Below are 12,747 nucleotides of genomic sequence, written 5' to 3'. Positions count from 1 at the left end.
CCGTGGCTAGTTACTACCCTACCGGCAAAGACGTACCGCCAAGCGATTTAGCGTTCCGGTACGATGCCGTGTAGAAACCGAAAGGGGTGTGGATTTTCATCCTCCTCCTAACAAGTTAGCCCGCTTCCATCTTAGACTGCATCATCACTTACCATCAGGTGAGATTGTAGTCAAGGGCTAACTTGTAAAGATTAAAAAAAAAAAACCTAAGAATTCTCTACGATTATGAGCGAGCGTACGTAGTAAGAGTGCCAAACATTATTACGTTGATAGTGATTACTCGCTTTGGAGCAGCATGGTGGGTTTTAGCTTCAAATCCTTTCTCTTATAGGAGAATATCTGCCAGTTGATGATGTTTATTTATTCTAGTATTAAATGTAAAATTACTTTCTCGTACATAACTAAAATTTAGTGAATCTAAAATTTATCCTCCCTCATGAAAACACCCTCTGTACCTGTTTAACAGAACTTTAATAGCACCTTGTAACTAACGCAATTCAACAGTTTAGCTGGCACTACACGTATGCTAATTGATGTCGGAGTTTATTTTAACTGCCATGTTTCCTACTAAATTTAGTGTAATAAACATGTGGTAGGTGACTCCTATGTAGTGTTGAATGTTGATTTATTAAGTTATATTTATGTTTGCACTGCTTTGATTGTGTATAACTTTAACATAGGCTTTTTGTTCTTTACGTTTGATGTTTGTAATATGACTATATGAGCGGAAAAGTATACTTTTCCACGCAACACGTCATGGCTCTTTAATAAACCTTGCCGTGAAGTAACCAGCCGACTGATACATTCATCAAACGAAGAACGCTTCTTAATCCGACCAAAATACTGCGAGCCACATAGCGTCTTGCTAAATGGTAATACGTAACAACCGCATTTTTGCGAATACCGAAACGAAATCTTATTACTTTTATATACGGTCGCTTTTTACAGAATCACTAGAACCAATATTATTCAAGAACACAAAACGTGGCATTTGCCTTAAAACGGACAATGCTTAAGCAACTCCAACACAGTTACGATAGAGTGCATAATAAAAGAATCGTTAATGTAACAACAATTTTCGATTTAACCGAGATCTTTCTCAGTGGGTTCACAGAATTCCGTTCGAATTTAGATTCGTGAGTTCTTCGTGTTAAGGTTAGTTTTTGTTTGTGCCAAATGGCTATGGGACATCAAAATTATTGTCGGTCTCTAAAAGCGGCGCCTGCCACATTTTAAGGAGCGATACCTTCTTTTTTGTTGGTAGAGTTTTCTTACGTGTATCGAGTCACATTATCGGTGTTGATATATGACCTTTGTTATATTTTAATTCTAGTTGCGAAGTTTATATAATTAAAGTTTTAATTGATGTTATAGATAATGGTAATGTAGGTAATGCAGCAATAGAAGAAATTAACAAATCACGTGATAAATGATTGTTAAAAATATCAATTGTTAAGTTTATTTAACAGCTCTTCTCAGCAGAATTTGCCTTCCGAATCAGTGGAAGTGGAGTCTTTTAAAATATTCAAAGTTGACGTTTCAAAAGTGCTTGTAAACTCGTCATAGCTGATTTGATTATCAAGACAACGCAGTGTCATTCCCGATGAACGATATGTTCGAATGCGTAAGGAAGCGAGCGAGGCTGACGCTGCAACACCGGATTATTTGGAACGTTTACAACATAATAGAGAGCATTAGTCCGATCCACTTTTGACATCATTATCTGTGTAGCGGCTCACGATAACCTGCGAGTGGCGTGCGTCGCACCCGCCCCGCCTCGGTCGGCATCGGCACGGCAATCGGCAGTCGGCAGTCGCGCTCTACGTCGCATGCCGTTTGGACGTCGGTGCCTCCCCCGTGCCACCGAGTGATCACTTCACTTTTGGCGGGTATTCGCACGGACGCGGGCAAACGTGACGTGAATCGGAATGCGCGCGTGTTGTCAACGCGCCCGACTCGCCGCTCGCAGTGAAATCTGTGACTCGGAACACTTGGATTGCAGTGTTGGATTGTTGTATGGAATAGTGCTGCTCCGTGGCGTTTTTTGTAAGAACACGCGGATGGATGCGGTGTCCATGATGTTGACTCATGCATGACGCTTGATCGCTGGAACTGGGAAACTATTTCGAATGCCGATCGGTCACTTCACTTGTTGCGTTTTAATTTTATATTTTGATATCTTCAATGTCGTAATGGGATGTAATTATATATTCATCCTTTTCCATCATTACAGAGTACATATTCAAATTAAGATTGAGAAACGCAAACATAATAAAAAGTCGGACGCGCTATAGCAAGGTGATGCATTCACCTTCTCGACGACATCTATCTATAAATAGAGAAAGTATTGACAACACAGATTACTTGTATTGACTAGCAACTATTATACGCTATCACGTAATACTACATTCTAAAACTTCTAAATCTTTAGAAAAACATACATTTTCGACAACAAAGAATGTAAAGACAGCTTAAATTACTCAAAACTAATTTACAATGGCAAGGTAGGTACGTTCTGTCTTGAGGAAAACCATATTGTTATTAATGAGAAACGTGTTTGAGTAATGATAGTAACTGAATTGAATTAGCAATGAAGTAAATCTATGATTGTGATTCGGACAAAAAGTATCAACAATGAGAGTACTTCCAATAAAATGATTTCTTGCGACAAATCCGAAGAATGGTTTTTGTCACACAAAGGAGTCGACAACAAGATTACGTAACTGATTCAAAGGTCATCAGTTAATAAAATACATATTGTTAAGTATCCCTTGATCAGATTTTGATGAAGTTGTTGATTAGGATGATGAAAATATTTGAAGTTACCTCAAGCCTATGTTTGTCTACTTGATTTACTTTTAGGCTTTTCATAATCCCAAGTAATTATCCTACGGCTGTTTCTATTTGCTATTTAATAACTATTTACATTACCATTTTATTTTTTAGATATTCAATAGAGTTGATTGTACAACTCGTCATATACATGTGTTTAATGGTTTTATATTATTTAATAATGAATCTGGAAAGTTAGTAACTTATGAAAGTCCTGATTTCATTAGCAAAGGTCTAACTTTTGCATTAAACAGTGGTGCCCTTTCTTTTTTTTTAATAAATCTCAAGGTGTATGATTCTACAAGATGACATACGCGTGTATATTTTTTGTTAGAGTTTTAAAATAAGACTTGATTCTTCTGGAATGGTCGTTTGATTGATATCACCTTTCCATTCTCGATTTATTGGAAGCGTATGCAAACTTCCCTCACAAAGGATTTCTCATCTTTTCAAAGAAAATATGAAGAAACTCATATGTCTCGTGACATTAAAGTAATAAACATTGTCCCCAAATATTTACCGAACAAAAGCAAAGATTTTTATATCTCTCGGGACTATTTCCGTGAATTGAGTTCTGTGGAGGCTTATCTTTTTATGATTGTTTATATTTCTGTAAGTTGATAATAATGGTGAGACCGTAAACTCACCAAAACTAGTTTTTTGTGACTTGTTATTTATCTATGACATTGAAATCATAAGTTGAACAAAGACAAAGTTGTATTGACGAGGTCAAATAGAAGTTTTTTTTTATTAACGACGTGTTAACCCTTGATTACGATCTCACCTGGTGTTAAGTGATGATGCATGCTTGAAAAAGATAACTAGCCACGGCTGAAGTCTACCTACCGGCCAGACCAAACCTGAGCCATTTAAGAAAATATAAATTCATGAGCTGGGAATCTGACCCAGGTCCTCTATGTCGAAAACCACAGCTTTACCAACTGCACCAGAAAGTTGAAATCGATAAGAATATTTTGATATCATAGTAAATAAAAGCACCTGTTGAGGTAATCTCTCAATACAAATACACTTACAACAGATAATAAGCCTAAACAAGATGGTATCGTCAAATCAAGTGACAAGGCGACCAGGTTGACCTCGGTTTAAAGTGGGTTAATGTATTTGAAATGTGGCACAAGCGAGATTTGGCTCCAATAGAAGTTTCCTCGTATATATACTGAGTATTGTATCAACCTTGACTGACAATTTTAATTACTGGTCTTGTTTACACCCGCATTAATTTGAATACACTCTCCCAGACTTTGAATCTTTGTTTCTTATATTTCTTGGAGACTTAGTTACGTTTTCTTTTAACTTTATTCGTCCTAGCGTCTTTTTGGTATTTAATTGGAGTCTGCTTTTTATTTCATAACTGTACGTCGTAGTTCGTGCAATATAATTCTGTTAAATTAAGTAAGATTTTTATATGTCAAGTTTGGAGTTAAAGAAACCGAATGAGACACATTTATAATTATTACTCTTTAGTTGTGCCGTTTTAAAAAGACAATCAGTGGGCGATTGAGCAAGCTAAGCTTGGAGTATCTCTGAGTAAGCAAATAAGAGATGAGGAGATGCGCAAAGAACCAAGTTATATACATAGCTCAAAAAGTCCCAAAGCTGAACTGGCAATGTGCGGGGACTAAAAAAGAGCTATGTCTAGCAGTGGTCGCCTATTGACTGAAGTGATGATGATGTGTTTTGTCTTTGGATGCCCTAAAATATTTGGCCACAACAGTTAGCACTTAATACGTATGATAGTTTTAAAATAGGTGGAATTATTGATATCATCTCTTGAATGGAGTAGGGCACCCTCAAGATGAACTACGCATTTAGTCTCAGCACACAACCCCGTGAAATGTATTTCGACAACCAACAGCGATCAATCACGCGCGAAAACGCCCGCGTAATGGCTCGTCATGACCCCTGCGAAAAACACCGCATTCTATTTAACGCCTTGTGTTTCTTTATGGCGGATAGATACTGGCCTTTTGCGAGGGTGTTGTGGCTTGACTGTGTGTCCATGGATTACGCCTGCTTTGCCAAGTTTGATCTAAAGCATATGCAGTTTCGAGGGTAGTGTTCAAAATATGATTGTGGTTGATAATGCAGTAGGTAAACTCATCATCAGGTGGCAGTGTACAAGTTTGCGTATTGTGTGTGATTTCAGGCAAGAGATTTGTAATGGGTCCAATAGGTCTGTGGAGAACAAAGAATGCCACCATAGATAAAGGATTTTGTTTGTCTGTCTGAGGTTCAAATTAGTTGTTAACCTTGTGTGTCTTTATGAGTATTTAGTCCTCTGATAAATAGTTAATTCTTCAGCATATTTGAGTTGTTTTGTTGTAAAATACTCATCCGATGCCTATCCTTAACCATTAATAATGTAATTCTTGAAAGACCCTGTACAAGTACTGAGAAAAATATAGGACAATGAAAAGAAAATGGCCTTTTCCATATAATGTTGATCAAATTGAATGCGCACTTAATATTTAACAGTGGAATCTATCGCCTTCACTCGCCTCTGACACACTTTAGTGCAAATGATGCTCAGTACAATACAGAGATACTTTTATTTAAAATATTCTGTCGTAATCTTTATGTCTCTTATGTTTTCTGTATTTCTACTTTGTTTTTTATTCTTGTATTATCCAGTAAACGGTTGGCGGTAAGCCTTTGTAAATTTGGTAGCCGTGGTCACACAAGATTGTGGTCGCAAAGCCTTTATTTAAGTGAAGGGTTTTAGTAGTAATTTCAACACTTTAAGAGCTATATACATCAGTTTAACAGTAAAGATCGTAAGCGGAATAATAAAGTCAGATCTGAGTTAAATTATAAGTAACATAAAAAAAATCATTGGAATAGACTGAGGAATCTTCTTAAATAAGGCAAAAAAGTATTCGCAAGCGAACGTGGCAATTAATCATCGACTGTCCCGAAAATCCGAGCAGAATCGTTATATCTTAAATTGGGATTACAACTTATCATTTTGGGGCTTCTTACTTATTTTCTGACCTCTTTCTGCTTTTATATTCTATTATTTTAATATTTTACCTATAATTATTAGTTTAATTTGAAGAACCTGATGATATTAAATTGAAAATTGTAATTAAAGTGATTTTTCAAACATGTTACTATTAATCAAATTCGATGATTAAACGATATTTCTTTAGTTGCCAAAGACGTTGCTGTTAATTTCAATTAATTGTACCAAGAAACCTTTAAAATTAAAATGGAATTAAATTTTTTTTGTTTGTTCAACATAACCTTTGAATGCGCTCAAATGTTAAAGACACGGATGTTCATTACAAACAGTGTTCGGAACATCAAAAGGTCGATAGTGCCATTTACGAAAAATATATGGCGGCAAAAAGCTTATGCGCGTGCAAAAAGGTGCCATATAGAATGATAGTGGCCATCAATCTGCTAGAATCGAGTGGAAATATTTGGTAACCATAGCAATATTCACATCGTAGCAATTCGCGTCGCGTGATACATGTGAGCGAGAATGTTTCACGTTGTTTCCTTTATCCGTGACGTAACAGATGATGACGCGCCAATATGGCCGCCGGTAGATAATGTTACAACAAACTCGTAAAACGGAGAGTCGTTTACGAGAGAACATAACGAGGAAAATGATGAATTTTAAATAAATGTTTCCTTTTAAAGTTGGCCGATTCAAATTAAATTACTTTACAGGTCGAAATTGGTAATCATTTTCTTCCAAATTTCCAAGTTTCGGCAAGTTTAATAGGATATAAAAGCCGGGGGGTTTCACTTTGGACGTAAAATGTATAATCGGTATCGATATGAATATAATTGGACTCCAGCGACAAAGCGAGACATGCCATGAATATTAACAGTCAACTGATTGGTTTACATCGATTGAAAACGGGGCATCTAACCTTTTTTTATTCCGCCGTAGGTACATAAAAGGATTGTGTTTCGGCTGATGAATGTTTCCATCCCGAGGAAAATGTTCGTACGCGGTGTAGATTAAGTGACTGATAAGATTATGCGAAAAGTGCAAAAAGTTGGATTTATCGTTTTGTGATTGTGTGTGTTCAGTAACGTTTTCAAGATTTCGTTCAGTGGTAACAAGGGCACAAGGATTGACGGTGCGACAGCACGTAATATGCATATGTGCTATGAGAGGCCGGGCGTGGTCACCACCTTGAACGGGGGTGTTGGGTAAGCCTGCTTTTGCATTTTTATTGCTCTACTAAATAACGTTTAAAGCACAACATTATGCGGCTCGTGTATTTCTTGTGTTTCTGTGCATAGAAAATGTTTTGTTTACTCAACAAACTAGAATTACATCTAAATGCAAATGTTTCTTGTTATCTAATCTATACTTCTATACTAATACGAGTTGACCCGGAACTTTATAAATTATTCATTTTGGGATATGAAAAGTAGATATAGACCGATTCTCATCCCTACCCGATATGCACACAAAATTTCATAAAAATCGGTAAAGCCGTTTCGGGAGAATTTCATATACGTGCATATTAGATGAAAGATTTATATTTTGATATATAACGAAAAAACTCAAGAGTACTGCACCGATTTGAAAAATTATATCACCAAAAGAACGTTACATTATCAGGGAGCAACATAACCTATAATTTATCCCCGCATTCCCACAGGAATGATAACAACGTGGATGAATCGGCGAGGTTTCTCTAGTATCTAGATATAATAGATATCTTTAAGCTAAAGGGAGTTACCGATGTGCTCCCAGTAATACTGTCTTACTTAAGTTATAAGTTCCGAATTCGCGAAAAGTATGGTTCAGTAGATTTTGCGAAATCCTATGAGGAGGGCTTTGATTTGCGATGCGTGAATAAGCTTGGAGTACGGTATATTGATCAACTACAGTTTATATCGTTTATGTTATAATAAGTAAAAATCAATAAAATTTTCTCCACTCTAAAAATTGTGAATAACCTCTAGCAATTCTAATTCCTGTGGATGAAATATCTTCAGTTCATTAGACTGTCAATTACTAGATGTAATGAATAATAGTGCAAGTAATTTATTGCACTAACTAATAATAATTAATTAACTAGTAATGAATCTGTCCTTTATATCTAAAGTCTATTGCAGAATATTCGTATTTATAGAAATGAAAATGAGCATAGAAGTGTGTTCCAATTGTACAATTATAACATCCTCATTTTGGAAAATTCGTTAAATTTATATTAGAACATACATACTTAAATTCTATTACCCTGCTCCTTCTGTTCTGTTCATGGGTTTTTAGTTATATAAAACAAAATAACACCCGCGTTATATCATATTTTACGGCACATAAACGCCGAGCTCGCTTTAGTGGCCGCCTCGCTTTAATGAAAACAACGAAAACAATTATTGTGAGACATACCTTTCATACATACCTCTTCACTTCTACAGTTACCTTATATTCCTTTATCTGGTTTATGGTTTTAGTTACCGTACTATTAGTTTGCTTCTTAGTTACATTTAACAATATAATATCTGATGATATTATAATATCTAATAATCGCATCCAAAATCCCATGAAGTGTTTAATATTTTCTTTATTCTATGGTCAGCTGTCAGCTCATTTGTTAATCATAATCTAATATCTGTTACTTTGTTCCCGATTTCTTCTTCGCCCTATTTTTTTAAAACAACCTTTTTTTTGTTATCATAATAATATTTCTTACTATATTACGCGGAGCTGAAATAAAATTATTATCGTTTAACATATTTTATGTCTACTGAATTCGTTCTTTGTATTTGAATAAATGTTGTGAGTCACTCTTCATTTTATATGTGAATCGGAATGCTATTTTGCAAATCATAACTAGCATACTTCGTAATAATTATTTAACAGCCATATTTATCAAATTCGTTATATTTATTTTAATAGTTGTTGTTAGATATGCACTTTTCGTTTGTTATGAGAATAGGAATACTATTGTGTAATTCATAACTAGGAGTAACTAGTTCGCCAACATTTCTGTTAAGCGTTGTGTTTAGTGCAAACAACGTCACTCGTAATTATTATTTAACAGCCGTTAATGATTTAGACGCCGTAATGTATGACGATTTTCGCTTTGTCAACATCTGCTTACGACTTGCGAGTAGGTATGGTTCGTAGTTTGCTTACCTAATTGTGTTTACGTTGCGTTGCATTGTTTTGTTTGCGGAAAGTGAAAATATTGTAAATTTGTTTACTTTAAGTGGATATTGAAGATTGTATAGCAGCGGTAGAGCCGTTACTGTGTATTGATGACTGGGAAATTTGACTTTTATGACAGTTTTTTTTTCAAAAACAAAAAAATAAGTATGATTTTTTTTTGTTTATTATTACTTTTTTATTAGCTTCATTTAGATTAGCTAAGAACAAACTTAAGCATGTTACCTTTCAAACAAAACTGCATTATAATAGAGCCATTGTGAATTTTATTGTGTCATAGGTAAATACCGCGTGAACCATGGATTTTTCCGGTATGAAAAGTATATGTTGCTCAATAATGTTTACCTTCCTAACGTCCTGTGAAAATCCCATTGAAATCGTCCAGCCGTTCCAAAGATTAAAGTTTGTGATACAGTATCGTTTAAATAATTGAAAGCACTTCATCAAACAGTTATTTTGAAATCACAGACGGACACTATAAACGTATTGTTTAATGATGGCCATGTATTTAAGTAAGCAAACCGTATGGACGACTTCAATTTTATTAGTAGTAGTTGTTGTAACATTTATATGGTATTGTAGTATTCAGCAAACGGTACGTGCCGATAGCGTTTTTCTACGTGTTCCCCAGCTCAAACGAAATCCAATAAGCTGAATTGGTAGGTAAGAGTCAACCTTCCATACGCGATTTGTAACTTAATACTTCGTTCTACTATTATTTTATTTGTGTCTTTCTTTGTTAGCATTTGCTAATGATCTATTTGTTTAGTTTGTACTATCCTTTTTGTAAAAGAAAATAGAGTGTTGTAGGTACAGGTACCAATAAAGCTATCCGATAAAGTAATTTATGGCCAAAACTGAATTTGCTTTCATGATATTCTAAATAAAAAATCTAAAGAATAGACTGAGTAATCTCTATCTAAGAAAGAATCTTAAATTCGCTTGAACCCGAAAACGGCTCGTGTGATTTTATTAGGGGTACACAAAAGTGGTTTTAAACAAAAAAATAATAGAGAAATTCCAAATAAACAACTGATTAAACGAAACAATCGATAAAATGTTTGGGAAAGTTTGAAATATCAAGTAGTTGAAAGTAATTTAAATGTTGACCTCACCCGAAACCACATCATTATTGCATTGATTGATAATAATTACATCGAGAATTATATACATATTGACATAGTTTGCATTTTACTTGGAATAGTTTTTATACGTAGAAATAAATACTCATATAAAGGTCATGATAATATCTTCCTAATAATTGTCCGAGTCATAAAAATCTATATACGGATAATATGGATCGAATTGTACTTGTATACATATTTATGGACTCTGTAGTACTCGATCGGTAGGATGTTCACACCTAATATGTAGACGACAGTAATTAACTTACTAAGAATTGAAGCAAAGGTGTTTTGGACTACAATGCAGGTGAATGTATAGCTAATAAAAAAACATTTGAAATACTTTTCCTGGTATGTAACGATTAACTAATTGTTACTGGTGTCGTTAAATTTAATAGATATTGATTAAAGGAAGGAATGTTTTAATTTTAAATTACTTCCAAGAGAACGCTTGTAAAACAAAAACTGACAAATGTTTTATACAACACTGAGCAATAAACTTTTGACTTTGTAACCAAAGTCAAAAGGTAGTAGGTAGATAAGTATAAAACCCGTCAATTTATTTACTTCATACTATTTGAAAAAAAAAATTAATTCACCCAAAACAGAACAAAACATATAACAACAGACATATTGCTATTAAATTACATTTATACAAACAGGTATTAAAATTTAATGTAAATTAGAAGCTATTGGAAGATACAGCGTCCGCCCATACACGGCAATGACCAAACAAAACGTGCAATTTAACCAATTACGACGCTAAACTGATTATAAAACGACTGGAATTAATGCATCCGGGCGGACCAACCGGTGTCGATAATAATAATTTTCACCCTTACACCTAATAGCTATAAGGTCGAACCACGTTAATGGATTGTAGAAAACATCGTGCCAAGAGGCGAGCAAAAAAAGCGAGCAGCCACAGCGCTAGAATTGTTTACAGCGATCATATTTCAAAGAAAAAATGAGCAAAAAATTGCGAAAAGTCGCCTGTTTAACGTGATAACTACTGGATGGATGGACTAATTATATTTTCTTATGAGAGGACCCTTTGCCGCTGAGAGATTAATAATCATTGCGTCCTTTAAAGTCCGCTTTCAAATTTGACCCGGAAACAAAGGTTCGCTAACAATCTACGTAATGGATAACCGCTTTAACAAATAAAACAGAATCTATATATAGATGAAGCTCATTAATTACTGCAGACAGAATTGCACTGTGCTTTTGACGTGTCACTTTATGTTATAAATTACAGTAACTTTCCGATCCCATTAATTAGGTCATCTATATTCACGCTGGTGTCGAAATTTTGGGAGCTGTTTTGATAAAATTAGACGATTGCATCAGACAAACACAAACTATCCAAAATATTATAGAATAGCTTAAGTTTTGACCAAGTAACTTACACTTAATATATTTCACACCTTAATTTAACAAAATATCATCAACCAATTCAATAAATCTCTATAATTACCCGGTAAATTTTACTAACAGCAGGACCCTCCCCTAAATTGTTGATTGTAGTAAGTTGTGACCTACTTTGTATCTATTCTGGCTTTTACGGTCTGTGAGGTTCAGACGGCTTATACAGAAAACTCGTAACTTATATTAGGTAAAATATTATGTACCTGTAAAACGAGGTAACCTAAAAACCTAATCAAACATTTATTTACCCTGTCAGAAAAGAGTCAGAATTACTTTGCAAGTTGCCTAGTGAAATAATTTGAATATTACATCAGATTTTCAAAACGTTGTTCTGATGTTTAATGTATTTTAGGGATGAGTTGAGGTTTATTAAACAGTATTTTATGTTACAAACTATTCATATGAAGTATTTCACGGTTATTTCAAACATCCGAGCCAAGTTTGCGTCTGCCTCGCTCGTTTTTGCCTACTTCTTTTTTCTCCATTTTACTATGTGATGCATTATCTTTATTACTTATTATCCCTCGAGCAGCTACATTTGTCTGTCTCTCAGCTTCTAGCTTAATTGTAACTCATACTCGTACGTCAAGATAACGTTTTGATTTAATAGCATCAGCTGCTCGCCCGACATTAGTTGTTTATTGTCTGAGGTCGTCTTCAGCGTTGAAATATTTACGAGTAATCTTTAGTATTTTATCCCTCGAATATTCTTATTCTTAAGATATTTTCAATTTCAAACTCGTTCACTGAGAAACGCTTCTTCACTTCATTCCAGGTGCATTTATGAATAAATTGTTAGTTTTAGAATTTACAGTTACATTTATTGGATATAGTTCTATGAAATTTAAATTAAACTTACTAAATTAGATATCAAATTTAATTTTTATTGCTCCCAATTCACTGTAATGTGACTCTGTTTCCGCTTATTAAATAATTTCATTGCTCTTAGAACACAGTATACGTGTACGTTTTAATTAATCATTGGCTTTACACCTATCCAAAAAATGTTCGTCTTAATTATAACTTCGTCGGTCTAATTAGGCGGCAATAAAAGTTGTGATTGTTCCACCGCGGTTGTACAAACAGAAGATGCTCGTATTTGTTTAAAGAACTGTAGGCTTCTCTGTGAGGTCGTTGACCCGCAGCGTTCCCCCACGCAAACATTGTCACCCGCGGCCCGGCATCGGAAGTGGGAAGCTT

The 12,747-nt window shown here is 34.7% G+C and overlaps 1 protein-coding gene across 2 annotated transcripts in view; it reads left to right on the top strand.

Moving 5' to 3' along the window:
* Window positions 1-12,747, top strand: part of LOC112049814 (AF4/FMR2 family member lilli) — a 368,668-nt gene that overhangs the window by 155,129 nt on the left and 200,792 nt on the right. Inside the window, exons 1-2 of one of the 2 annotated variants that reach the window (XM_052888786.1) lie at window positions 1,805-2,046; window positions 6,755-7,020. The exons of the other annotated variant lie outside the window; for it this stretch is intronic. Of the exons in view, the coding sequence (XP_052744746.1) occupies window positions 6,965-7,020 (56 nt within the window). The 5' untranslated portion in view covers window positions 1,805-2,046; window positions 6,755-6,964. Of the gene's footprint in view, window positions 1-1,804; window positions 2,047-6,754; window positions 7,021-12,747 lie in introns of those variants that run through there. 2 annotated transcript variants of the gene reach the window in all.

This window comes from Bicyclus anynana, chromosome 23 (genome assembly GCF_947172395.1).
Source record: "Bicyclus anynana chromosome 23, ilBicAnyn1.1, whole genome shotgun sequence".
Lineage (NCBI taxonomy): Eukaryota > Metazoa > Arthropoda > Insecta > Lepidoptera > Nymphalidae > Bicyclus > Bicyclus anynana.
Note: the sequence above shows the minus strand (reverse complement) of the source record. Positions and strands in the feature narration are given on the sequence as shown.